Below are 27,412 nucleotides of genomic sequence, written 5' to 3'. Positions count from 1 at the left end.
GTGCCTCCGCACTGCCTCGCTCTGTCCCCCGCAGCCCCTCCGCACCGCGCCCGCCCGTGACGTCACCGCCCCGCGCGGTATGCCCCGCGGCCCCGCCCCGGGCACGCCCCCGCAGCCCCGCCCCGGGCACGCCCCCGCGGGCCGGGCGCGGCGCAGGCAGGCGGCGGGACGGGGCCGGCGGTGCCCGGCGGGAAGGAGTCGCGGCGGCGGCGGCAGCGCGGCGGGAGGAGGGCAGGGCTCGCCCCGCGGCAGCCCGGCGCGATGGACAAGTACGATGATCTGGGGCTGGAAGCCAGCAAGTTCATTGAAGACCTCAACATGTACGAGGCCTCCAGGGACGGACTCTTTAGGGTGGACAAAGGTGCCGGCAACAACCCCGAGTTTGAGGAGACCAGGAGGGTCTTCGCCACTAAGATGGCCAAGATCCACCTCCAGCAGCAGCAGCAGCAGCAGGAGGAGATGCTCATGGCCGCCCTAAATGGAGGGGCTGCCTTCAGTGCGCCCCGGCCCGGCCCTGCCAAGCCGCCCCCCGCCTGCCTGGCCTCAAGGCCGCACGAAGGGGAGCGTGGCTCTGGAGAGAGCGGGACGCGCGCCGAAGCGCCGGCGAGCCAGGCCAGGTGCCAGAGCTGGGATTCGGAGCCCGACAGGATCCCCCTGGCTGGGGCCTCCCGCGGGGAGCAGCAGGCCTGGAGCTCCTGTGACCCCCAGGCTTGCCGTGCTGAGCGGGACAATGGCAGCGAAGGCAAGAGGAGCGGTCGAGACCCTACACCAGCTGGACAGAGGTTCTCATCCTTCTCCCAGGCCCGCACCACCCCGGCACCTTCAGCGGGGCCAGAGAAGGGGACACTGGGGACCCAGCAAAGATCTTCTTCCTTCTCAGCTCCCTCGCTGCAGCCTGCCTGTGGGGGCTCAGGCCCCACTGAGCCCTGCAGGCCCAGGGCTGAAGGAGAGGGCAACCAGCTGTGGTACCAGGGCGTTCCACCGTCCTTCTCCACCAGCTCCAAGCCCTCAGCCCCGACCGTGGACTACCAGCACACCACTGCCTATCCCAGCCCTGCCGGCCACTTCGTGGCCCATGGTCAAAGCCACCGACCCAACGGCCCCGAATCGGGCTCCTCACCCCCGGCTTCGTGCGGGCTGGCAGCCCCAGGTCCTCCGCAGCCGCTTTTCCGGGAAGGTGCGAGCGGCCCGTGGTCGGGTGCCAGGCACCTCGAGGGCTCCAGCACAGCGAACACAGCGAAAGTAAAGCTGCCCTGCCAGACCCTTCTTCCACAGCCCGAGCAGGGGCCGTCAGCAGCCGAGCTGAAGCTGGAGGCACTGACTCAGCGCCTGGAGCAGGAGATGGATGCTCGGCCAAAGGCCGATTACTTCGGTAAGGACACAGCCTGTCGGCGTGCGAAGGGTTCGTGGTGAAGTGGCACCGCAGAGTTCTCACCTGCGGAGGTGCATTCACCTATCCCTGTGCCTGCTTGGCTGTGCTTTTTCAGTTGCTTGGAGGGTGGTTTTCTGTTACTTTGATTTATCACAAGGACTGGAGGGTCCTCCTCCAGCGACACTTTGTTCTTTAATCTTACCTCTTAAAGCAGTAGCAGCTCTGGGGAGGACAGCGCCGGGAAGAAGCTGGGGCAGCGTGTGTTGAAGTGCTCCTTTCATCGCTGGCAGGAAGGCACTTCACTTTTCTTGTCGGTGCTCCTGGTTCTCGGTGTCTTAAAACTACTCTGCCTGGCCACGTGTCGGGGGCAGGCAGCCACCCAGCCTGCAGAGGAGTCACCCTGCGTGGGCTGCCTGCACAGAGAAGGGCACAGAGCTCACGGCAGGCGTGTTGGTACCCTCCATGGAGGCAGCTGTGGGCGTGCAAGGGTCTCTTGGAGAGGAGATGCTTAGGGATGGAAAGGGTGGTGGTTTCCCAGACTTGCCAGGGCTCCCCAGGGGCTGTTGGCTGTGAAAGAGTCACTGCATCCTGAGGACAGCAGAAGATCCGGTGGCAGGCACGTTGCTCCCTAAAACTCAGGTCTGCAGGTAGCCCAGACCAGAGGTTATCACTGATGCTTGGCAAGTGAGAAGGGACCCCTTACATGCGAGGCTTTCCCAGTGAGGTATCAACCGCCCTGCTGGATTAAACTAATTTACTGCCCCAGGGTGGCAGGTCAGGGGCAACCCAAGCCCTTTGCTTCCCTGCAGTGCTGCTCTGCAGTGTAAGAGCAGAGGAGGTTGTTCACTGGTAAGAAGGCCTAGAACTCTGCAGTTAATAAACGACAGGAGCAGGGCTAGTGTGTAGATTTTCCTCATGGTCACAGAAGTAGAAGCAGGGGCAAATGAAACTCTTCAGCCTTGTGCAGAGGACATTGGCTTCTCAGGATGCGCAGGTACCACTGGAGAAGGTCTTGTCTGCTGGGTCAGTGGTAACTCAGCAGTGGTCTGTACACATAGAAGCAGCCATGGGCTTCACACCAGGCTTTGGGGATGTAGCTGGAGGTACCACTGAGTGTTCAGTGGGGCACTACATAGCAAGATGTGTTTCTTGGTGTCAGACAGTGGCACTTGCCCACAGAGGACTGCTGGGATTGTTTATTTGGGACTGGCTTCAGCCTTGTGGCAGGGCAGACACTCTCATTCTGTCGCAGGAAAGTGATGTGTGGAGCTACTGTGCTGGGAGTGGTTTGGCCTGGAAACATGTTTTGGCACTTCCCATCCTGTGGTTTGAATGAGCTCAGGGAGCCTCGTCTCGAAGGGGCCGAATGCTGTGGCCAGGTGTTTGTAATTGAGACAGGCTTGGGACAACCATCTCATGGGAGCTGGCACTCCAGCATGGGAGTGCTTTTCTGGAGGCAGCATTCTGCTCTGCTTGGGAGGTGTCAGCACACCTTGCTGTGGGCATCTCCTCCTCGCAGTGCAAACAAGGCAGCTGGACCATACCTCCTGTAAAGCCTGAATGAGGACAGGCTGAGAAAGCAGAGGGACTTAGTGGCTGAGTTGTGATTGCAGCTGTGTCACAGGTGGGAGTAGTGCCAGGCAGAGGCATTTGTCCTGCAGGGAATTTGTAGTGAAGCAGGAATGATTCTGGCACCACAGGGTCCTGCTGGTCAGGCAGCTGAGGTACAGGTGAGCCCTGGTGAGGGACAAGAGATGGAGGCTCTCTGGTACTCTGAGAGGATTTTGGCATCCTCTTGGCTGGAAGTTTTCCACCGTGGTGCAGTGTCTGAGACGTTTGGGAAGGAGGAGAGGGAAAAGCGGAGCAGTCATGGCAAAGGAAGAAGAAAGGTTTTGTCGAGCCTCAGCTCTCTGAGGGAAGGCTCAGCAGATCTGCCTGGGGGAAGACCGAGAAGCAGGAAGGGGCAAGTGTTGAGATGTTTTCATTTTGGGGCTCCTCCTCCTCCTTTCTTTCTCACTTTGATTTTCGTGTTTTCACGGTTACCTTGCTTCCTTTGGAAGAATAAAGGGCCCAGCTGGTCTTCTGAGTCTATCTTTGCTATACCCTCGTGTCAAGGCAGCAAACTTCAGGACAGAAGACAAATACTGTGATACCATAGCAATAAAGAGAGTGGACAGCTTGCTTTGTGGCAGACCTCCCCCCAGCGAGGGGAAGTCTGATGTGGCAGGATTGCAGTACACTCGAGCCAGGAAATGAGAGCAGGACTAGAGTGCAAATGCCCAGCATGTTTTATCTGAAATGCCTTTAGCTCTCCTGCTTTTGGGTGCTGCTCTTGTAACAAGTGCACTGTTGTTAGGCTGAGTCTGGTAAACAGACAGGGGCTAGGCTAGGTGTTTGTTGTGAGCAATTAGCTCTGGCCACTAGGAGCTGCTTTTTCCTTCCCTGGAAGGGAAGCAGCAAATGAAAGCTGAGGGAAGGATGAGCTGGAGCCCAGGTGTACCAGAGGTGGGATGCTTTGGTGAGGGTAGCATCCAGCCTGGCTCTGGCAGCACTGGCTTGCTGAGCAGAACGGTTCCGTCTGCCTGGAGAGCGTGTAGTGAGTGAGAGACAAGAAGCAAACCAAGCCAGGAGTTTTCTGTCTCTCTGTTTTTGCAGTAGTGGCCTATGTGTGTGCAGCGTGGGCTGCACATGTCTCTGGAGGAATCTGGGCTCTCCAGGAGGGGTTCTGAAGTGCTGACTTGGTTTATGTGGCTGTTGAGGAGGATGTAGGGAGTCTCCTATCACCCAGGGCTTAAGCCTGGGGAGAGCAGTCCCGAAATGGCTCCCTGGAGAGGCAAGTTCCTATGCAGAAGAGAAGAGGCCTAGGTCCCTGGGAGGTGTCAGTCAGGGTTTTGGTGTGGTGCTTGCAGGGAACACCTGTCGGCAGCACGCCTAAATCCCTTTGGCTTTCCGTAGTGTTCCTTTGGGTCCCTCAGCCCTCCTCTGCGCTTGGGCAATGGGAAGTGGCCAGGAGAGCTGCAGCTGACTGCTGAACAGGAGTGGCTGGGCCAGGAGCAGCCCCTCCGCAAGTGCCCGCAGCGCAGGCGTTGCAGGGTAGGTGAGGTGGTGCTGTCCTGGGAATGGTGTCAGAGGAGTTTCCAGGGGCACAACCAAGCCAAGCACCTGCCTGGAAGTCATTTGGTAGGGGAGAGACCTCGCTGAGGGGTGGCAGGGTGTGCAGGGAGCGTTTTGCCACGTGTTTGTGCAGAGGCTGTGGTACCACGGACTTCCCTGGGCTGCAGGCACAGCTGGATGCCTTTAGGTGTGGTGTGTGTGATCTCAGCAGGGTTTGTGTCAGGCAGCGGGATGGGAAGCTCCCTCTGGGGAAGGCCATTTGCATCCTTACCTACATCTTCTTTAAAAGCTATTTTTAGAAGCAGATTTCTTGTTACAAACATTTGCTAGGTGGTGATTCTGGCTCCCCTGGTGTTTAGAGGAGAGCTGATAATCTGCAGCTGTTTTAGGAGGGCTCCAGGCATCTTGTTTTGTGCAAAATGCTGGGATGCTTCCCAGCAGTCAGGCAGAGGCTATCTTGTAGTAAAGTCTGCAGCCTTCCTTTCCCCTTGGCAACAACAGAGCAGTAGCTGAATGGGGAGCTGGAACCCAGCACCTTGGGATGGGTGCCCTCAGCTCCAAGGCCAGCAGTGCTCTCCCAAGCCTTTGTGTAGTGCAGCATCCTGCTGCTGGAACCACAGCTGGCGTGGTTCAGAGCTGCACAGGCTTGGGCCCTTCACCCAGCTGCTGCTGCACTCAGCAGGGCTGGAGCAGCTCTGCTGTGAGCACAGGCTAAGGGAGCTGGGAGTGTGCAGCCTGCAGAGGAGAAGGCTCCAGGGGGACCTCAGAGCTGCCTGCCAGTGTCTGAAGGGATCCTGCAGGAAGGCTGCGGAGGAACTTGTCCTGAGGGTGTCTAGGAACAGGCCAAGGGGAATGGTTTGAAGCTGAGGCACAGCAGGGTCAGACTGGAGCTGAGGAAGTTCTTCAGTGTGAGGGTGGTGAGACTCTGGCACAGGCTGCCCAGGGAGGCTGTGGCTGCCTCCTGCCTGGGGGTGTTGAAGGCCAGGCTGGATGAAGCCTTTAGCAGCTGAGTCTAGCTGAGAGGTGTCCCTGGGCATGGTGGGGAGGTTGGAGCAGATGAGCTCTGAGCTCCCTTCCAGGCTGAGCCATTCTAGGATTCTATTTCAGGGCTGACAAATGGAGAATTTGAGGTTAAAATGAAAGTTCTTCTGAGGTTTGTTTTGCAGGTGGATGATGCTAATGGTGGTGTTCCCACTAGGAATAAGCAGAGGCATCCCTCACTGCCTGCTCCCCGGAGAACGCTGCGGCTGACATGGGGAATCTGCCTGTAGCAGAGAGGAGGGAGGGCAAGGTGAGGTGGGTCCTAGTGAAAGCTGGAAGGATCCCTGCACACGGCCGGGTGGGTGTGAGCAGAGTGCGAAGCTTATCTCCCTGCGGGGAGCCGAGCACATGAGTATTTGCCTGGGACAAGGCTCTTCCAGATGACACCCGCGCACTGCTCCTCCCTGCCCCCGGGAGCTCAGCTGGGCTGCGAGCCCGGGAAAAGCTACAGAAAGGAGAAAAAAGGCAGGAGCCGAGGCAGAGCAGCACTTGCCCTTCAGCCAGCATAGTGTGCCAGTGGGGACTGAAAGGAAGGAGCTTCATTGGTGTGGCTGCCAGGGTGAGATAGTCTCTGACATCACCACAGGGTGCTTCAGGTGTGCCTGCTGCAGGTCTGGTGCCATTGTCCTTCTCTGGCGGTGTGTGCTCCGCTCTCTGCAGCTAGGCAGCAGGGAAGCAAGTGGCATGCAGAAATGGTACAGAAAAAATGCCCTCCCCGGCTGTGTGGTGCTTTGGGCAGGCAGTACCTGCACATCTTTGCTGCCCTGCAGTCACAGCCCAGTCATGCAGTGCTGGACGGGGCCTAGAAGGCCAGCTTGTCCAGGCGCTTAGTCACACACAGGCCTCCGCATCTTGCAGCGAGCTTCCCAGCAGGAGGCTTTGCACAGAGCGGTGCAGCCTGGCTAGAGCCCGGTGTAGCCCTGGCTTGGCCCAGCCGAGCCACGGGGAAGTGGCGTCAGGCTCTGGAGGAGGTCTAAAGTGGAACCCAAAGAGCTGAGCAGCACAGTGGGTATGAAGACTTCTGCGGGGCTGTGGGACTGTCTCCAGGCGTGCCCGAAGCAGGCGCTGCTGCCGGGCGGCGGTGCCGCTGCGGCCCCCTGAGCACTGGCAGTGGCTGTCGGGAGGCGCTCTCGGTCCCACCTCTGCCCCGGCGGTCCCCCTGTGAGGCCCTCAGCTGCAGCGCCGGCGGTTGCCTGCCACATGATGTGCAGGGAACAGAGCTTGCTTTGTTGTGCAGGGCCCTGCTGCCCAGCAGGCAGAAATTGAGCCCAGATCAGCAATTTCCATCCTTTTCCCTTTCCAAACCTGCCTGCGCTTCTGCCATGCTCCAGCTCTGGGAGCTCCCCGAGGCTCTGGGCTTGCCACTGGGGAGGCAGAAGAGAAGCTCTTCTTTTGCCTTGGTAACACCATCTGAGTTGCAGGCTGTAACGTCGGGGGGAGCTGGTGCTGGAAGCTGTGCTGGCAGAAGCTGTGCTGTGAGCTCGGCGCTGGCTACCCGCAGCAGGCATCACTGTGCCCTGGTACAGCCGGAGCCAGAAGAGCAGGAGCCTTGTGGCAGCAGGGAGCAAACAGCTAAAAAAGGAAAGGAAAAGCCAATAAAAAATCACATTTTTTCCCTCTCTTAGGCTAGATGTGCAGAGAGTCAGAGCTGAAGGCTCAGATGTGTTTCTTGGAATCCCTTGGAATGCTGTATCTGGAAGGTGCCAAGTCTTGTGTCTAGAATAATTCTAGTTGCTCCTGAGATTTAATTGCCTTTCAGGTAGGATGAGGCAAGCACAAGTAGATGTTTATAGCTATGGCACAGATGGCTGGGCCAGCAGGGATCACATTGTCACTTCATTTTAAAAGCCATTCCATTGGGCAGCTTTGTTTTGCAGAGGCCACTTGTGCCCTCCCTGGGGTGTTTCACCATGTGCTGCACCTGCACTTGGCTGCTGTGCCTCTTCCCCCTTGCTGCTCGTCCCCACGCAGAGGTCCCTCTCTGCCAGCTGGAGAAGAGGAAAGCAGAGCACACAGGGGACTTTTTCTGCAGCAGTCACTCACTGGCATGGAGAAGGTGAACATGCAGCACTTGCAGTGCAATAGATTCACAGGTTCTGTGGAAAGCCCAGGGGATGGCATGGAAAGAACGTCCTGAGCTTCAAAGCCGGCAGGTTTTCCTCAGCACTTCCTGCTCAGCAGTGCTGTAGAGGAGATGGACTCTGGTGAGGCCAGAGGATTGCTCAGCCTGCTGGGCTGCACGCTCTGGGAGAGCACTTCCACTTGGAAAGCCAGCGTTTGTTTTCTTTGTCTTGGTGATGCCTGCCTGGTTTATCTTTTGCTTTCTTCAGGTGTTCCTTTCAGTGCATCAAATCTGCTTGGTTCAAGAGGCAGCAGCAAGCTTTGTTAACTTGGTGCTAGCCTGCACGCTAGGGCGGGCCTGCAGCCAAGCTGCCCCTTCAGTTCAGGTCAGATTTGGACAAAGCAGAGTAACTAATGACTCTCTGCAGCCTTCTGCCCAGGGTTATGTCAGCCTAGGCTCTGTCTCTCTGTGCCATGGGGCGGGGAGCAGCGCTGGGATGGCTCTCAGCGTGCTGCTGCTGCTGGAATGCATGCTGGCAGCAGATGCGCAGGAAGCCAAATCTGCTCTGAGCAAATGAAGTCTGCTTTTCTGCAGTCATGTGTGCACCACAGCAAGGGGCTCTGGAGTGTGGAAGCTGAAGGCTGGAGATAGCAACTTCAGCAGAAAATTGTTAACTCCTGGGAGTGCCAGCCTGATGCTGCCAGAGCTGGGAGTTACTCTTCAGCTGTCATAAGTACTTCTGCTTTCTTCTTAGCTTCTGTCAAACCTTTCCAGTTACTCTGGAGCTTGTGGTGCCCCAAAAGAGGTGAGGTTTTGTTACTCACAGTGTAACTGAGGATCTCCAGCAAGATGATGCTATCCCTCTTTTTGGGTCAGGAAGAGTGAGCTGTGTCAAACAAGTGCTGCCCTGGGGAGTTTAAGAGCTGGGGGGATGATAGTGAGCGGTGCTGGGAGTGGGGGTCGCATCCACAGGGTTGTGGAGCAGACACAGAAGCACATCTTCTCTTTGTCCTTAGCACTGCCCCTTTGGGGTAGGTCCTTGCTTGTTTGTTGTTCACAGGGTTGTTTAGCCTGGGGAAAGGGTGTTCAGGGAAGACCTCACTCTCTACAGCTACATGAAAGTAAGGTTGGGGTTGGTCTCTTCTCCCAAGTAACAGCCATCAGGATAAGAGGAAGTGGCTTCAAGTTGTGCCAAAGGAGCTTTAGGTTGGACATTAGGAGAAATGTCTTTGCTGGAAGAGTTGTCAAGGCCCTGGACAGACTGCCCAGGGCAGTGGTGGAGTCACCATCTCTGGAGCAGTGTAAAAGCCTTGTAGGTGTGGTGCTGAGGGATGTGGTTTAGTGGTAGACTTGGCAGTGCTGGGTTAGTGTTTGGCCTTGGTGATTTCAAAGGTCTCTTCCAACCAAAATGTTTGTATGATTCTGACTTCTTTGCCCCATGGGTGGCCTGAGAGCCACTGTGAGCCCCTTGCTGCTGCCACTGACAGCTGTCTTCTCCTTCAAGCTGACTCTTGTCTTGAGAGAGGTGACAGGAACCTCTGGGCAGGATGCATGCTCTGTAGTAGAGCCCACGCTGGGGCCCTGTTCAGACCTGACTGACTGACAGAGGGAAGAGAGGTGAGTGTTGGTTAGTCCAGCTCTGTTTGGTGGACATCCTTAGGGCCTTCAGCAGGTGTGAGCAGAGGCTGAAGCTGCTGCTGATGTGAAGGGGCTAAGTGAAGAGTTGCTTTCCTCAGAGTGGTTGAGAGCAGCAGGCAGTTAGTAGCACCCAGGCACTGGGGAGAGTCCTGAAGTGCTTTCAAGTGCATATGAAGGTTGTGGGGCAGGCTGGAGAGGGAAGGAGATGTTCCTGTAGTCAGGGCAGGGCTGCTCTTGTGCAGTTTGCCTTCCAGCAGTGGCTGCCACGACTGCTGCTAACAGCATCTCTCAGGGCAAGTGACGCTCGTGTCACCTACGTCTTGTGGCTCCAATGGGGCCCCTCATGTTGAGCTGCCAAGCTACTGTGCCAGGTTACAAATGTGGCTACCCTGGCCAGTGACCCCAGCCACCCTGCCAAGGCCTACTTCTGACCCCTGTCTCCATCTCTCTCTTACAGGTACCTGCGTGAAGTGCAGCAAGGGAGTGTATGGAGCAAACCAGGCTTGCCAGGCCATGGGCAACCTCTACCACGATGGCTGCTTCACCTGTGGAGCCTGCAGTGAGTACCTCCAGTGCTGGGCCTGGCAGCAAACTGGCTGGAAGTGATCAATGAATTGTCTGCCAGAGCTGCATGCCTTCTGCTGGGGGTTGCTGATTCTTACAGGCTTGTAGAAGAGCTGTTTTGCGTTGTGGTGGCTGTTCTCATGCTCCTGCCTCTCACAGTCACATTTTCTTACTTGTAAGAGTGTTTGTTGGAGTGAAAAATGACTTGTCCCGGGTGTGCAGGGTTCTTTATTTGTGACATCAGACTTTACAGCTGGTCTGGCTTTGCTGTCATGCTGAGGGCACAGGCAGGGAGTGAGGATCTCTGCCCAGGGCAGTGGTGGTGTAGATGAGTGACATAGTCTGTGTTTGGTTAAAAAATAGCTGAATCCCATTTCTACTGAGGTGAGTTGGAGAGGGCTGGAAGAGGAGCTGTTTGCTGCTTGTTCTGCCAGAGAGCCCTTTTCGATGCAGCCGAGCAGGCGTGGGTGTCAGGTGAGGCTCGGGAGGAGGAGCACAATGCAGCCCATTTCCTCTCGCAGCCAGGCTGTAACTGAGAAGTGTGCTGCCCAGGCTGGTACCTGCCATCCTTCCCTGCCCTTGAGGAGGAAATGTAGCAATGGGGAATCCCCCTCCCAGTGCCCTGGACTACTGGCTGCTATGGGATGCAGGACCCGTAGCCCTGCTGCTGGTCCCAGGACAGCCCTGGCCTCTCCGCAGGCTTTCTGTTGTGTGTGTCGCTGCAGTGAGCACGATGAGACTGTTTGATCTGCCAGAAAAAGAAGCACTGGGTCCGACCGTGGCTACTCTCTAGCTGCAAAGCACTTCTTGTGTGGAAACTCTGCTTTCTGGCTGAAAAGTGAGTTGTGCTTTTAAGGTCAAGTGGAGTTCATCCTGGACACTGTCCAGTGCAAACTCGCCTTGGAGAAGTCAAGGTTGCTGAGGATTTCAGTGCTGAAATTCCTGCTGTGGTGCAGTGCTGAGGAGCTCTCCTCCAGTACATGCAATTCCCCAAATTCCCTATTAAGGTAAAGCATATTGTCCTCCAGATATTTATAGCCTCTGTCCTGCTGGGCTCCTTTGGTGAGAGCTGCTGATCTTCCTCAGCGTTAGATCTGTGCCCAGGTGTGCACTGCTCTCCCGGACACAGAAGGTGGAGAGGGTCTAGGAAGGCAGGGGGTGACAGCTCAGTGTCCCCTCTGTCTGCCAGCAGAACAGACGCCAGGGCCGTGCGCTGGGCAGGGCTGTGCACGCGTGACGGGGTCGGGCTGTCAGCAGAAGGAGCGCAGGGCTCGGAGCCGCTGGCGTGGCTGGTTTAGAGGTCAGACCGGCAGATGGAGAGGGATTACTTTGGCGGAAACCTCTCTTTTATCTCCTCGTTCCTTACAGGGCAGGCACACAAGCACGGCAGCTTTTTGCAGAGGCAGAGAGGGAAAAGCTTGGAGCTCTTTCTGCAGGATTAGTAATAAATTCTATTTGCTTTACAGGAGGGCCACGAAAGGAGGTTAAAAAAACACTCCTCGAAACTCCTGCAGCTATTTCCTGCAAGCTTAAGGTGTCTGTTTCCGTCGGGGGGGTGGTTCGGCCCCTTGGACAAACAGTTAACGGCTACCAAACGGCTTGTTACACATTAACCATTTCAGGGACTCACTCACGCTTCCCTGGAATGCGGAGGGCAGAGGTTCCCAGCCTGCTGGGTGGTCAGGAGACCTTGCACATCTCACCCATTTAAGCAGGCGCTGCGCTCTGCCTGCTCTGGTGGCTCAGTGTTCCACTGGCATTCAGCCGGGCCCACATCCACGGCTGCAGGCTCCCTGGCAGACAGATCTTTGTAGCTCTGCTGGCAGCACAGTTCAGAGCCTAAGGGTCTGCTGCCTCAGCCACCTGCTTCTCAGAGATCTGAAAGGGAAGCCTCGGAGGTGCCTGTGAAGGAAATCAGTAGGTGTGGAAGGAAGTCAGACAGAGCTGACTGCAGGGTGCCTTGACAGAGGGTCCAGTGCCGAACTACAGCAGCAGGGCAAAAATGAGGAATGGATTTTGGCTCCTTCTTGAGCAGAGGTGAAACCCTTGACTGTTTGCTGGGGTCCAGGGCAGCAGCTGAGGGACAGTGCAGTGGCTGTTTGGCACTGCCTGTTTGCTGGGGTCCAGGGCAGGGCATGGCTGGGGGATCAGAGGGCAGGGCATGGCTGGGGGATCAGAGGGCAGAGCATGGCTGCGGGATCAGTGCAGCTACTCAGAGCAGCACAGCTGTGGATGACTTTGAAGGAGTTGATTAAGCAGATCCTGGGCTGCTGTGAGGCCCCTGGAACAGCAAGGCCTGGCTGTTATTTGCAGCACTAAATAACTGTGCCAGTAGAAGAGTCACCTTTTTCTGAAGTGAGACTTGATGTCAGGCAGCAGGGCTGCCAGCCTCACCAAGGCAGTTCCCCATGGCACATGTAGGTGCCAGGCTCTCTGCATATGCTGCCAGCTCTCCTAGGGCAGGCACAATCTGGTGCCTGTGAATGGAGATCAACCCAGAGTGCAGAGGGTAAACACTGCAGGTGACCCTTCGTCAGCATCCCTGTAGTCACTTTGTCCTGCCAGAGTTACCTTTACCAGGGACACAGAGATTGCCTCTCCCTCCTTCCTCTGTGAGCCTCTGCCCCTTTTAGTGTCAGTTGGTGAGTGATGGAGTGGGAGGGCAGCTCCTGTGGCCCCTGGGGTTTGGTGTATTCTAGGGGATGAGCCAGGTGTCCCCAGAGAGGTGCAGAGAGTGGCTGGGCACTGGGTTACAAACTGGTCGCTCAGCAGGCACTGCCCAGAGTGCAGCACTGCTTTGTCCTGGGATGACTCTGTCTTACCTCTGAATTTGGACTCTCCTGGGGGTTTTCTCTAATAAGAAGAACATTTGAGCATCTTCTTGCAGTGGTTTGCCAGTATCAAAGGAGAGGTGGTGCTGAGTTTGGTGGCTTGCTGTTCTCACAGTGTTCTGCTCTGAGGAGCCCTATCTGCATTCACCTCCAGTTGCTCTCCAGTCAGAGGTGGCTGACCTTTCCTCATCTGCAGGAGCGTGACTTTGCCCTTCAGGCATCAGATCTGTTTCTCAGAGTTGCTTTTTTTTGCTGCCTCAAAATGTTTGGTAAGACAAATGACAGCTGGAGGAAGGACTGGAGCTTGAGCCAGAGCCACCAGAGTGTCAGGAGGTGGCTCCCAGTGGAGCCAGGAGCTGAAGCTCTTTTCTGTTAAACCTGCTGCTAGTGGTCGTGTCTGAATTTATCTCACAGCTGTAAGGGAGACTCATTTCTGCAATGACAGAAGTCCAGGGCTGTCAGCAGGGGAGGGATGCAGAAGCAGCTGCCAGCCTGCATTGGCTCTTGCCCATCTGCTGTGCAGGTAGCAGAGGAAGCTCCAGGGTGCTTAGATGAGTGGTAGGTGAGGCCCAGGCTGCCTCGCTGGCAGTGCAGGGTCCTGGTCCTGCTTCCTCGCAGAGCCCTGGGGTCCAGATACGGCTCTGTACTGTGGTATGTCCTGAGAACAGTCGTCCTTGACCAGGAATTTGTGACCCTGTTGTGCTTTTCATAATGGAAAAGCAACTTCAGAAGACAAGGCTGGGTCCAGCTTGCCAGAAAGCAAACATTGCATCTCCCAGCTCCTTCTTGGGCCACAGCAAGTCCCTACTAAACCCTTGTCTGTGTGAACTTCCAATGGAGAGAACTCGCTTGGGAAGATGATGAGCCAAAGCAGCAGCATCCTGGGAGAGCAGCCTGACATGTGCCTGTGGGCAGCTGCTGAGCAGAGTGTCTTTATTTCAGCACAAAGCCTCTAGCAAGGGAGCTGGAAGTGTTTTGAAATGGATGCTGAGATGACCTCGAGGTCGTTCTGAAGGTGCCACATCAGAAGAGATTAGCCAGGTGTTAGTGGTGAGCAGGTCAGAAGAGCTCAGGGCTCAAACTTCATGGCAGCCAGAGGAAGGAGAAATCCTGTGACAGCCTATGAAGAAGAGCTGGCATTGTCTGCGTTGTTTCAGGTGAGAGATCAGCTAAGTTCAGGATGAAGTGAAAATGAAACCTGGACAGGAGCCAGCATCTTAAGTTGTGTAGCAGAGCAGTGGATCCTGTAAGCAGCAAGGCAGACAGCAGTGTCCCTGGGTTGATCTCTGTCATCACCCAGGTGCATGCTTAGAACAGGTAGTGAGCAATATGTGTCTCCTTGCACGCCACTGCAGCTCTCAGCCCTTCGTTTTGGTGAAGCTACAGCAGCCTCTCTGTGTCCAGGTGGAACTTGTGCCAGCCTCTGCAGACATGCAGTCAGAAGCACCCCTTTTGGGAGAGACTTGTTCAAAGGAAGGCAGGTAGCAGGAGCTGAGTGCAGGGACAGAAAGCACTGCCATGCAGCTCTGCTCCTTGGGGCAGTCCCAGCAGCCAGAACATGCACTCCCCGACCCCACCGGGACAGTCCCCAGCTCAGCCTGGGGAAGTGAAGCTTTTCCTGCGTCTTCCTTTCCCCTGTGTGCTAGGAGGAGATGCTTGCTCACCTCAAAGGGAGGCTGGGAGCAGCAGAGGAAGAGCTGGGCTGTGGGCATGCTCTGCTGCCTAGGGCACCTGACTGCTGCTGGCTTTGGCAAATTGCCTTTATGCTCCTGCCAGAGGCTTAAAGAGTAGAGGAGCAAGAACCAGTCAGAATGAGCAAGTCTGCCCTACAGACAGTAAGGACATCATCCCTGCCTTCCCTCCAAGTGCTCTTGGTGCCAGTGCCTTTCTTCATGGGCCCATGCCATGCCTAGAGCAAAACTGGAGGCTCTTTGTAAAGGGGTTCACCCCTCTGCTGAGTGAGCTTGCTGCAGAAGCACAGATCCAGCTCCCAGGCTGTGGCACCATCTCTGAAGGTCTGTTGCCATCAGTCTTGACCTGCTCATGTCATGGGGTTAAAAATAAACTGGGTGCAGACTGGTAAAAGTCTTTTTGCTGTCACCCTGCAAGCATGACCTGGTGGCAGCCATCCAAACCTCATCCCCTCTGCTGGGGCAGCTGCTCATGAAGCAGCCAGGGCCTTGCCCAGGGCAGCATTTACTCACTGCATGGCTCCACGTCTGTGCTTTTCCTCCTCACTGCCAGCTTGTCCTTAAGGAGAGGGTAGAGGCATGCGGGTGGAGAGCTGCTTTGGCACCTGCCTGTTGCACTGAGCTGGAGCCCATGCTGCAGGATATGAAGTGCAGGTTAAAGGGCTTCTGTCTGGCTTTCATTTTAAGAGTGCCAAATCCCAGAGGTGCTTTGGAGTGCTTCTTGCTGCATTAGCTGTGTTGTTTGCTGACTTGGGACTACCAAAGGGGTGTCCCTAGCCCCTCCTTCCCCTTCTTAGGAATTTGGACTCCTCAGCTGCTGGTGAGCTTGCTGGGCATGCTTGTGGGCGGCACCCGGGAGGGGTTATCAGCCGCAGGGGTGACGTGTCCAGGAGCAGATCCTCCTGAGCCTGTTCTGCTGTCAGGAGTCTGTTCTGCTGTCAGCAGCCTCTTTGGGCAGGAAAAATCAGGGCAGGGGGGGTTGGGGTTTGTTGGGCTTTTTTCCATGTCCCATCCAACATCTACACTGGTGCAAGGGTGGGTTGCTGTCCTGGGTCATCTCTGACCTCCAGGTCATGCATTTGTCCCCAGCAGGGATTGGAGGAGGATGGGAAGCAATGAGTGTGCCAGGGAGGTGTTGTTCTGGCTGCTGTGTGGCTGAGCAACCTCTGCAGCTTAACCACAAAGCTGTTGCATATGCACACTCCAGAAACCTGCTGCCACAGCCTCCAGTTGCTCTGCTGGTACAGTGCTGGCCCAGCCGAATTCACTGGGAAAGCTTTAGAGCTTCACTGGAGCCTCTCTCCTTGTTGAGGAGCAGTGGGAGTCGTTCGCTGCCTCGGAGTGCCCTCTGGAGTGCGCAGGAGACAAAGATCGTCACTTCTGTGTGCTTTTGCCTGGCTCCTCCTCGTCTCGGAGCTCTGCAGCCAGCAAGGCTGTTTGCCAGGGGCTGCAGCGTGGGTGTGTGCCGTGAAGCAGCGAGAGGGCCCCTCCGGAGCAGCCCCGTGTGTTAGCCCCGCAGCCCAGGGGCGCTTCTGCAGTCATCCTTGCCACATGCAGCATACCCAGCAAGAGGCTCCTGGGCCCTGCTGTCCCAGGTCCTGTTTCCTTCCGGCCATACCTAGCAGGTCCCCAAAACCAGGCAGCTGAGCTGGAGTTAGTGGGGCTGGAGGCTGGGGAGCTCTGCTGGGGCTGGCAGCTGTTCTCCAGCTGTGCAGCAGCCACGTTCAGACATCTGCATTGTTTGCTTCTCAGCAGCCAGCTTTTGCCCACATTTCCTCCCCACTCCCCACTGACCTTTCTCTTCTCTCTCTGTTTTTATGCACAGGTAGAAAGCTGAGAGGAAAAGCTTTTTATTTTGTCAATGGCAAGGTGTTCTGTGAAGAGGACTTCCTGGTAAGCACAAAGCTGGGCCTGGCAGCTCTCAGTCTCCCCAGCAGGCACACAGCATCTGCCTGCCAGCTTTGCCTGCATTTCATGCAGTCCCAGCCCAGCGTGCTGCTCGTGCTGCCTGTGCTGCCTGGGCCTTCTGCCCCGCCACAGGGCTGGATCCAGACGTGTGTACTGCTGCAAGCAGCTACCTGAGAGCCCACAGTTTTCCAATGCCGAGCCCCTAGTCAGAGCCACAATCTCCTGCAAAGGCTCCTTCAAAGCCTGTTGCTGTGGCTGTGCTCTGGAGGCCACAGCCACAAGAATAAATGAGTGAATTTCTCTTTTCAGTGAACTGGGTCTGCTTGGGCATCTTAGAGGGCATTCTTCTGCTGTCCTCAGTAGCTTTGGTGTGAATGTACTTGAGCATGAAGCAGCCTCATAGTCCTCTCCCTGCCTGGTGGAGGTGAAAAGCTATTTGGAATCCTAGAATGGTTTGGCTTGGAAGAGACTTTTAAAATCATCAAGCCCAAGCATTAGCCCAGCAGTAGATCTTAGCAATAGCAGCAGCAGTTGTTGTAGGCCACACTCGGTTGTTACACTAACAGAGAAGCTGCAGCAGACCTGTAATGGTGTAGTTAAAGAAAGAACTTGTTTTCCCAGGCTGTGCAGGCACTGTGAGGTGAGTCTGTGACAAACACAAGTGAGTGCCCCACGGTAGGGCCAATGAGCATGTAAGTCTTGTCAGTAAATGCTTTATTTGCATGGGCATCTCAGATGTTTACTTACATGCTTAATGGGAAGTTCCAGGAACTCCCACCCCTCCTGAGACTGGGAGTCTGCTGTCTTCATGGAATATCCTCTGGGGACCCATCCACAGCTTGATCTACTGGAAAAAACCCACTGGGCAGTTTGTCTTGTGTAAGGAGTAGAGAGAAAGGCCCCAGCACCAGCACCCCGCAGTGCACTGCTGGTTATGCTCCACCAGCCTTGTGAAATGTTAAGCCTCTTCTTTTGTCCCTGCAGTACTCTGGTTTCCAGCAGTCAGCTGACAGGTGTTTCGTGTGTGGCCATCTGATAATGGACATGGTGAGTGAGAATTGCTTTAGGAGGGACAAGTCCCACGGCTTTGTCGCAGAATGCAGCAAAAGCAAAACGCTTTCCTAGCCAGCACTGCCTGTTACCTGCTGTAGCCTGCCTGCTGTGAGCCTGGGAGAGAAGGGAAAACCACTCAGCCTTTTCTTGGCTTCTGCAGGGGAGTGGGGCTGCCATCCTGCCGTGTGCCTTGCAGAGGCTTTGCTCTGCCTGAGCATTCCCAGCCTGGCTGGCATTCCTGCCGTCGAGCTGTGGTTTGCCACAGACCCTCAGGGTGGAGCTGATATTCTGGGGAGCAGGTCTGACCCAGAGTATGTGATGCAGGCCTCAGTGCAGATCTGCCCAAGGCCTTGCAGGTGTGTGGACATCCTGCTGAAGCAGGCAGCACTCAGTGGTGTACCACAGCTGCCATCTATTCAGGGTGGGCACCAAGTGCCTCTGGGGTCAGCTGGCCTGTAGCCAGCACCTGGCAGCCTTCAGAGGTGGGCAGTTCAGAGGGAGACAAGTCCGTGGTGGTGTAGCTGGTGGTGTCAGCTACCTGAGGCAGAGCCAGGAGGAATCTCTGGGTAGTCAGTCGGCACCATCCTCCCAAGACTCTAATGCTCAGCACTGGCTGCCTTTGCCTGCTTGCCCTGGGAAACGTTAACCCTGCAGAAGCAGTTTCCAAGGCAGAAGTCAGGGCACTGGGCTGGGGCACCATGCTCTGCCCCTTAGCCAGCAGCTGAGCAGCACAGTCACAGAATCATTGCTCTGGAAGCAGGGACACAAACTGATTCCTGCTGCCCTTTCCACCCCTGTTAACTCCTTTTCCAGTGAGGTGCCTGGAGAGGGACCCAGCCCCGCTGATGACTCTGCAGAGGTGCCTGCTGCAGAGCTGGGTGTTTGTTGCTGTCACCTTGGCTGGCTTTCACGTGCATCTTCCCTGTCTCTTGGTCTGTTGCAGATCCTGCAGGCTCTAGGGAAATCCTATCACCCGGGCTGCTTCCGCTGCGTGGTCTGCAACGAGTGCCTGGACGGAGTGCCCTTCACTGTGGACTCTGAGAACAAGATCTACTGCGTCAGGGACTACCACAAGTGAGCCTCCACAGCCCTCCCACTCAGCTTTTCAGCTGGCTGGGAAATGCAGATTAGTAAAGGAGGGACAGGGATGGAAGCTGGAAGGTTGAGGGTGGGGCTAGATCTGGAAATTCCTGGAAATTCTCTCCTCTTTTCCTGCCGTTGACTCCTGTGTAACCCAGAGGTAAGGCTGCTCCCTCCATGCAGTGGAGATAGTGAGGAGCTGCTTGTGTTCAGCTTGCTCTAAAGGAAGGCTGCTAGAGCCTGTGGAAATCGACCTGAGTTACTCTTTGAGCAGTATAAGGGCTGAGTTTGCCTTCTAAAGAGTCACCACCAGACCTGCAGAGCAAAACATTCACCCAGCTCTGAAGTAACCAGCTGGCAAACCCACTTCCAGAACCACTTGTCACACAGGCAGCACGGCTGTGCCCTTGGCTGGTGACTTACACACTGCAAGTGTCCTCCTGGCAGGCAGAGTGCTAAGTGCTGCTCAGGCAGCCCCTGGAGCTGTCTCCATGTGCCACTGTTTCCCAGCCATTGAATTTCTGCTCCCTGTGCAAGCCTGCCAGGAGCCACACAGTCCCATGGTATGTTCTCGGGACCTTCCCACCCCAGGCCTGGTGGATTTTCTGGGGACAGTTCTGCTCAGTTTCTCCTCATTATCTCTTCCAGATCTCTCAGTAACAGCCAAGAACTGTACAGTAGGCTTTGGTTTCTCTGGCACCTAGTGCAAAAGACAAAATGTCTTTTTGCCTGATGCTTACAGTCAGTGCTAAAATGAATTCATGGTCTCTGGGTACAGAGCTTTCCTGTGGATAAGTTATTTGCAGCTGCAGCCTTTCATCTTAGTGCTGAGAGCATCCAGGCACCTCTTTTTGTGTCAGTCTGTAACTTGCCTTCAATTTCTCCTTGCTCTTCCAGGGTCTTAGCTCCCAAGTGTGCAGCCTGTGGACTTCCCATTCTGCCCTCCGAGGTGAGAGTCTTTTATCTCATGTCCCTCAGGGAGCGTCAGGACTCAGGTCTTGCTCTCTTCCACACTTGACCCTGTGTCAGGGCAGACGTGCTGGTGCATGGGGAAAGATGATCCCTTCCTCCACAGTGCAGCCTAAGCTGAGATGTGACCTTTCTTGTACCTGCTAATGAAGCTTATTGTTGAAGGACCAGGCTGGTTTTTGGTCTCTGTAGGATTATGCTGCTGCTGGTTGTGTGTCCAGGCCTCCTCTCCTTCATGACAATAAATGCTGGTGGCTCTCAGGAGGGACTAACTTGCTTTTATACTTAGAGGAAATGACTCTTGGGCAAAATCCCTTAAAAATGGTGAGAACTGTGACATGCTGGAATCAGCAGACCGTGAGCATGTGGTTTGAGGTAGATGTGGCAAAGGAGCCGGCATTGCTCTTGTTGTGTTGTGGAGGATGTCTGCAGCGGCCGGTGGGGAAGCTGTGCTGTGACAGTAAGTGCAGCAGCAGCAGCAGCACGCTGGAGCAGAGGCCGTCTGCGGGGTGCACGTCCTGCACTCTTTTCTCATCTCTTTTGCTTGGGTGCTTGCAGGGCTCTGATGAGACCATTCGGGTTGTGTCCATGGACAAGGACTACCACGTGGAATGCTATCGCTGTGAGGTAGGTCAGCAGCTTTCTCAGGGAGCAGGCACTCAGGAGTGATGACTGTTACTGGGTTTGACATGGAAAGAACTCTCCTCTCTTCCACCTACTGCCAGTTCTTTGCATCTCAGAACCAGTTAACAGTTCAAACCCTGCATCAGGTGACTGTTTTTATCAGTGGCTGAGGGATTTCCAGTTTGAGGACAAAAGTTTGTGCAGCAGTGTTCCAGCTGTGATGCCTTTGCTATCTGTAAAGCTATGGGCGAAGAGTTCCTGATCGCTGTTAAACTTGGCAGTTGATTTGCTAATGAAGGAAGGCGGTGACTTGCCGCGGTGCTGCTGCTGCTTTCGGCTGCCTCTGGCTCCAGATTGCAGTAGTGTGTCTGATTTCAAGCTGTTTCAAGCTGCTTGGTGTCCGTGCAGGTCCTCCCACAGAGCCCTCACATTTCTGCTCTGTGAATGAAAATAAATAGATGTCTTCTGTGGCTGTGCTCAGAGGGGTGAAGAGGCCCTGACTTAGCAGCCTGGTTTCACATCAGCACAGCTGCAGTGCATGGAAAGAGCCGCGTCCGAGCAGAGAGCCCGAGGAGACAGGAGCATGCTTGCAGCAGGCAGGGCAGAGCTGGTTTGCTAAAGCTGTGCACAGCTGCCTCTCAAAATCGGCTTTCCTTCTGGTGGTACATGTTGGACTTGTGGGAAGGAGCTGTTGGCTGCCTTCTGTCCCTGCTGGGAGGCAGCCCCCAGGCGAGCCTGGCGGTGCTCATCTTCCCCTCATACAGCCTCTCGTTGCAGGACTGCGGGATGGAGCTGAACGACGAGGACGGGCACCGCTGCTACCCGCTGGATGAACACCTGCTGTGCCACTCTTGTCACCTGAAGCACATCGAGAACGGCTCGGCCCCAGCAGCTGCATACCAGCACCACTACTAGCCAGGGTGACTGACAGAAAGCCGGGGCAGGAGACCTGTTACATGACCTCCCTCTCCCCACCCTCGGCTGATTTCCTGTGCATGTTTTGCTCCACTCAGCAGTGTTCCTGTCGAAGGATATGAGGGATTTTTGCTGGATTCCCAGAGTTTGTGTGTTGCAAGCTCCAGCTGTAGCCAGCCTTGTCCACTTGACCAAGGCTGTGGCATACCATCTGAACCCATCAGTTTACTCTTAGGTGCCTTTTTCTGCTGTCTGGAGATTTCTCTTGGCTCCCTTGGGAGGATTCTTCAGTGCAAGCACAATTTGCTGTCGTGCCTTTGAACTCAGGCTGTGCAGTGCACAATCAGAAAGCCAGAGGCTGCCTTGCCTGCCTGCCTGCCTGCTGGGGAAATCCTGTCAGTCTGTTAAGCACATTTCATCACGTTCCCTGAAGGATCTCAATCTATTGATGCCATTTTTTAGACACTCTCTTTTTATTAATTCTTTAGGAAAAGCAAAGAAGAGGTCTGTGGAAAATGGCACAATCAGACCTTCCATCCAAGGCCCTGACTCAGCTGTCAAGCCTGGCTGTGAAAGCCCCAACTCTCCAAGCACAAAGCAGGCAGGCTGGCAGCTGGACCCCAACACCCCGCTTCAACACAGAGCAAACAACTGGAACAAGCTGGGCAAAGCAGCCAGCATGACTTGGGGCCCAAGCTTGTGGGGTGACACACAGAGCCCCAGACTGCTGTGTCAGAGCCTGAGCAGCAGCTCGTAGCTGAAAAGGGAAGGTTCAGATGCTGAAAGTGTGGACACAAGAGAAATTCATCCCTAGCCTCACCTGCAGAGCTCACTTTGGAGAAAAGCTCTCCTCACACAGACATTTGCCTGAGCTTTCCTCTTTGTCCCCACAGCTCCACTGCCCATCCTGGCCACTCCTTCCCCTCCTGTTTACCCAGCACAAAGCCATTTCATAATGGTGCTTGTTTAGAGCTCTGGCAACAAACTCGAGATCCTCATGAAGACTTTGTTCTGTGGGGCTTTAGAGCCCAGCTCCACAACCTGTGCTCAGATGAGTGTGTTGGTGGGAACAGATTTGCTCCCAGGAGTCGCAACAGCTTAGAAGGGGTTAGAGAGTTCAGCACTCACATCCTGTTCTGCTGAGAAAGCAGAAAGGCAACTCATGGATCTTCTTCACCCACCTGCTTTACAGTCCAAGGAAATCTGCTCCCCCAGCATGTGTTAGACGTGAGAGCTGTGCCTGCAGTGCTTGTTCTGCAGGTACCAGAGCTGTGCAGCCCCGCACCTACAGCTGCAAAGCTTTTGTTTAAGGAAAGTTCTTCGTTGGAGGGCTCAGGTGCAGCTAGGGACCTTAGGCACCCTTTGCAGCACACTGTGTGAAGCTAGCTGAGCCTTCACAGGCCTGTGCTGCAGGTGTAGGTGTGCTGGCTGGGGATGGGAGAGTCTGCAAGGCATTGCAGTGAGGAAATGAGAGTGGTGCTGGGGCTCCTGACATCAGCCCCTGCACAGAAGCTCAGTGGTTCAACCAAGCCTTTTCTCCAGTAGCATGGATGTAGCTAGGGAGGTGCTTGAGCTTCGTGCCATGGAGCCAGACTGCCTTGTGGTGCAGGAAGCCAGGCAGCGGCATCTGCCTGTGCCAGTGAGCACTGTGGGCACTCCATCCTGGGCAGCGCAGGCTGCCGCACTGAGTACTGAAGAGGCATGAGCAGCTGCTGTGGAACAGGTAGAGGCAGTGGCTGCCAGCAGCCTGCACATCAGTGAGCCAACAGACCACCCAGCCTCCTGCCCATCCAGACATGTGCTCCTCTGCCTGTGGGCTGCTGCTCTTCGGGGCGAAGGTCAGTCTGGAGGTGGGTCCTGGTTGGAGAGCATCCAGAGCTCCAGCTGTGACAGTAGCTTGGCTCTGCAGCACTGTTTCTCCTGGGGACGTGCAGCCACAGTGAGTGACTGAGAGCTCAAGGTGGGAGCCTTCCCTGCTGCAGTCTGCCTGGCTCTGGGGTATTTTTATCTTCAGAGATTTCTACCTGTGATTTGCAGGAGGTAAAAGTGGTTCTAAGATGTGAGCTCCCCAGAGCCTTAAATGTTGCTGTCAAGTGCTGGATGGTGAAGGAATGGGAGCAAATCCCAAATATAACCTTGATCCAGGCAGCAATTCTGGAGTGCCTCACATCAGCCTGCGTTCTGCAGCATGGCCAGGCCCCAGGCAGGGGAGCTCAAGGTGTGACCGGGTTCTTAGCACTGTCTGAAGGGACTGAGGGGGCAAATAACAGCAGCTAATGGCTTTGGTCAATACCCAGATTGTCCTGGGCAGGTGGTTCCCTTCCCTGGGCTTCCTGTGGTGGTGAAGGCAGTGAGTTATGACAGTGGCTGCTGGAAGTGAGCTGGGAAGCCCATCCTGTTGCTGTCCCTGAGGGACAGTACTGTGTGCCTTATGCTTTTGCTAGCTTTAGATGTTCAGAGCAACTCAGCACTCACCTTTCCTGGCCTTTGTTTTAGAAAGATCTGCAAGCAGGACAGAAGAAGAGGGGCAAGAGAACTGTTTTTCTCGTGGCAAGCCCTGAGCAGAGCCAAGCTGCCATGCAGGAGCCCTCTGATTGCAGCAGCAGGTTTGACCTCTGCTCCCAGGCAGTGGCTGGTTACTCCTGTCAGCCACCCCACACCCCTCAGGGCTAGGAGCTGCAGGCTGCCCTACTTTCAGTTCGAGGTGCTGGATAAATTATTAAGTGTCAGTGCTCTCCTTTCCTGCGTGTGCCGAGCGCTGGGAGCGACGCTGCAGCGGCTGAAGCGGAGCGCAGGAGCTGGTGGCTTTGCAGCTGAAGCGCCTCCAGCGCTGCCCTGCTCTGCTGCCTCACGCTTGTCTCTGGGAGTCTGAGGCCCTTTCAGCCCCATTGCTATTCTCCTAAGCTGTGAGTTTGGGTTGCTGCTGATTTTCCCCCGAAGGCAGAGTGGACAGGCAGACGGTGCTGCAGCTACAGGTGCCAGGCTTTGCATCCTCTGCAGGAGAATTGCGGAGAGCTCAGGTCCTGCCTGTCTCCTGGGTGGCACACCTTGGCTTTGGCTGTTCACCTCAACCTTCTCCTATTATTTATTAAGATGCTAAGAACTTTAGTCTTAATTCCTCCCCTAGCCTGCTTTTCTGACTGGTTTGAGGGTAAGGGACCCTTGGCAGTCCCCGGCTGCTGGCGATTCTCATGCAAATAGTCCCTCCAGTGAACTCCCTGGAACTTGCTTTCAGGAGCCAGAGCTTATCAGCTTTTTGTTGTTTTTTAACCTCGGCTCACGTTGTTAGATTTCTATTGTTTGAAACTCATGGGAGCAGGAGGTTTTGGGAAAAGCTGAGGGACAGCCCCAGCTAGAGAAGCAGCAGACATTCTTGTGTAATTCAGTGTAAGAACCTGCCACGATCAGAGTGGTTTGGGAGACTGCCCCAGTCTCAACCCAAGGAGCAGCGTTTTCAGACAGCCTGCTGAGGAATGTTTGTCGAGGTCTGTGCCTCTTCACTTTCTGCGTTGCATCTGGGCACTTTGAAACTACTTCCCCAGTCCTTCTGAGGTTTAATGATTGAGGGGAGTTGGATCCTTTTGCTACAGAGCAAGTAGCTCTTCGGTCTGGAAGTGGAGGAGTTTCAGCAGCACCAGTGTGCAGTGGCAGCCTTCAGAGCAGGGGCCTGGGCTCAGGAAAGCCAGCGTGGTTCTGACTTGCCTTGCGAGAGGAAAAGTTGTCTTTGGCTTCCTTCCCCTGCGCTTTGCCCTTTTTGATGTCCACACTGGCCAAATATTTGGCGTCCCTGAATTTCAGTGTTTGGGTCTGCAGTGACCTCCTCCTCCCTCCCAGGAGTACACAGCTCTGGGGAGAACGGCAGGTGTCTGCTTCCTGATGAATTTAGTCCCAGTTTTGAGCTTCTCTGAAAGATTTACTAACCCAGCAACAGCAAACCCAGGTCCTTACTTGGAGGAAAATTGACACGCAGTCTCCGTCTCTACCTGAACGCTTTGACCTGATGCTCCAGATTACCTGGATGTCAGCCTGCTGCTGGGTGATGCCACAGCAGCTCTGTGCTCTGCTGCTGTTGCTAAGAAAGTCCCCCGAAGGACTGCACTGGCACTGAGCTGGGGGTGCAGCGGCAGTCCCACTGGAACCAGTGCATGGGTGCCAGTCAGTGGGTGTGAGTGTGCCCGGGCTGGATCCAGGCCAAGTGAGACATGCCCCAGGGGGAATCTCTTGCCTTGAAACAACACCTGCGGTGGGCTGCTGCTGTTCAATAAACGGAAATGGGTGCTGGAGCACCGAGGGTGTGTGGAGAGAGGAGGGATGGGCTGTGCAGGGACAGGACAGACAGTTACTGAGAGCAGGGTAGAAGGTGGAATGGAGGAGCTCAGCTCCTTCGTGGGAGTCCTGCACACTTCTCAGACCTGCATATGTTGCTCTGGACTCTGCGTCTCTCTCCCATGTCAGCCTCTGCCGTGTGCTCTGTTGGCTTTTGGGGTGCTGTGTGCTGTTGGATTGGTGCTGCCATGAGAGATCTGTCTTTCACACACCTGTGTGCCTACATCGAGGTGCATTTGGGACAAGTTTCTGCAAAGGACTGCTCCGTGGCTAGGGAAACATCTCTGGAGTCAGCCTGTGCAAGCAGGGAAGGGCTGTGGCCACACACATCCCTTTTCTCCCATCCTCTGAGGCCAAGTGGCTGTGCTGCTGGGAGGATCTGGGGGGGTTGTCTCTCATGGCATGGTGGTTGTGCATTCTCTTTTCTTATCCATTGCTGCATCCTGCTGCTGGCTGCAGCAGCACTGCCTGTGCTTGGGCAGACATCTTGCTGTGAGCCCAGCCAGAGCCTGGAGCTGCTCACCCACTCTTTAACTAAGGAGAAGCAAAATGAAGCTGTCCTGAGCAGTAAAAATCCTCACCCTGCTTTCTTCCAGGGCAGGCAGCTACATCAGTAGGCCACTACGATGAGATGAGAGGTGGGAAGAGACCGTTACCCTGTGACAATCTGTGGCATAGAGCCCTCAACAGCAGCTGATGCTCCTGGCCCTGGTGGAAAGCGATGCCCAGCTGTGTGGGCACTGGCCCTTGTCTCCACGCAGCAGGTCTGCGGTGCACAGCTGGGTGGGCCCTGGCTGCACAGGCACAGGCTGAGGCTGTGTCTGGAAGCAAAGGCGGAGCCTGGCCGGCGGTCCTGAACGGTACTAAATCCTTCGCGTTTCCTTCCACCTCGGCTCTGGGAGATGTCCGTTAGGATTTGTGCTGCCGTGCCCAGCCGGCGGCACCTGTGAGCACAGCCCTCTTGTCTTCAGGCGTGGGGAGGGCTCCCAGCAGCGGCTGAGGCCGGGGCCCGCCTGTGCTTTCGAGAGTAAAGGGCATCACGAGGCCGTGCTCAGCCTGAGTCTTTGGTAACGCGATGGTGATCGTCACTGCTCGGAGCCCCCAGGGAGGCAGTTGTGCTGTGGAGTGGTGGTTGCACGGAATCCTGGAGTCCTTTAGGCGGGAAGAAACCCTGCGAGATTGTGAAGCCCAGCCCCCACCTCTGCCTGCCTCTGTCCCACAGCGCCAGCGTCTGAAGCAGGGACTGGCAGAGCACCCCATTCTCAGGGGGTTTCCCCAGCCTGTCAGAGGTGGCTGCTCTTTGCTGCAGCCCCAGGGCAGGTCTTCCTGTTCCAGCATCCTTCTAGGGAGACCCAGATCCTGGGCTGAGTTGGTGGGGGAGGACCTACAACAGGTGGGAGCAGGCTCCATTCCCAGCGTGGAGGTCCTCTTTTGCAGCATGGATGGGGATGGGTTCCTTAGAAGGTTTTGGGGAGGGTTCCCGTGGCATAGGCTTCACAGCTAGGGGTGACCATGATGCTTAGGTGATGCTGGCCAAGCAGCAGCACAGAGCTGTCAGCTGAAATGAAGCAAATAAATGGGAATAACTGTAGCTATATAAACTATTCCACTCCCTCGAGGAAGGAAGCTGCTCAAAGCCAGGGAATAGTACCTAGAGAACTGGAACGAGTGGGAAATAGTCCAGGAGCTGCCCCACTCCTGCTCTGTGGCTACCCCCCATACCCACAACCCAGACGAGATGCCCAGGTGGGCAGCATCATCCACTACAGCAGCTGTTTCCCGAGGTGGTGCCCGTGAAGGGCTGCCTAAGGCCCCTGTAATTCTTCTGGAGGCATGGGGAGGTCTGCCCAGGAAGGGAGAGGGGGCAGGCAGCGAGCTCGCACAGAGAGGGGGGGGGGGGGAGGGGGGGAAAAAAAAAAAAAAAAGGCGCAAAAGGAGCAGCCGAGCCAGCCAGGAGTCGAACCTAGAATCTTCTGATCCGTAGTCAGACGCGTTATCCATTGCGCCACTGGCCCTGCTCGGGTGGGTATCCCTGCCCACATAGTCTTCAGCCGGCGCCGCGAGCGGGGGCGGGGCGGTAACTTCCAGCTCGGCCAATCTAATGCGACCTCGCTCCTGGCGCCACACCCGCGCCACTGGCGGGGCGTGGCTTAGCTTTGGGTCCTCCCCTCGCGGAGGGCGGGCCCAGAGCAGGCGGCTCAGCCAATGGCGGCGCTGCGGAGCC

General features: G+C 55.8%; 1 protein-coding gene, 1 long non-coding RNA gene and 1 other non-coding gene across 3 annotated transcripts; 1 reads left to right on the top strand and 2 right to left on the bottom strand.

Moving 5' to 3' along the window:
- Window positions 1–169: 169 nt before the first annotated feature.
- On the top strand, window positions 170–21,999 carry LIMD1 (LIM domain containing 1). The gene is made up of 8 exons (XM_064169827.1): window positions 170–1,372; window positions 9,685–9,786; window positions 16,139–16,206; window positions 17,206–17,268; window positions 18,218–18,348; window positions 19,252–19,303; window positions 19,882–19,950; window positions 20,725–21,999. The coding sequence occupies exons 1-8, from the start codon at window positions 262–264 to the stop codon at window positions 20,860–20,862; spliced, it is 1,734 nt and encodes a 577-aa protein (XP_064025897.1). The 5' UTR covers window positions 170–261; the 3' UTR covers window positions 20,863–21,999.
- A 2,394-nt stretch (window positions 22,000–24,393) lies between these two features.
- LOC135189447 (uncharacterized) lies at window positions 24,394–27,246 on the bottom strand. Its single transcript, XR_010308091.1, has 2 exons — window positions 27,152–27,246; window positions 24,394–26,746 (listed from the first exon to the last, which is right to left on the bottom strand). It is a non-coding gene; the product is annotated as an uncharacterized LOC135189447 (long non-coding RNA).
- Window positions 27,131–27,203, bottom strand: TRNAR-ACG (transfer RNA arginine (anticodon ACG)). Its single transcript has one exon. It is a non-coding gene; the product is annotated as a tRNA-Arg (tRNA).
- Window positions 27,247–27,412: the final 166 nt, after the last annotated feature.

This window comes from Pogoniulus pusillus, chromosome 32 (genome assembly GCF_015220805.1).
Source record: "Pogoniulus pusillus isolate bPogPus1 chromosome 32, bPogPus1.pri, whole genome shotgun sequence".
NCBI lineage: Eukaryota > Metazoa > Chordata > Aves > Piciformes > Lybiidae > Pogoniulus > Pogoniulus pusillus.
The sequence above is the reverse complement of the archived record's forward strand: the minus strand, read 5'-3'. Positions and strand labels throughout refer to the sequence as shown.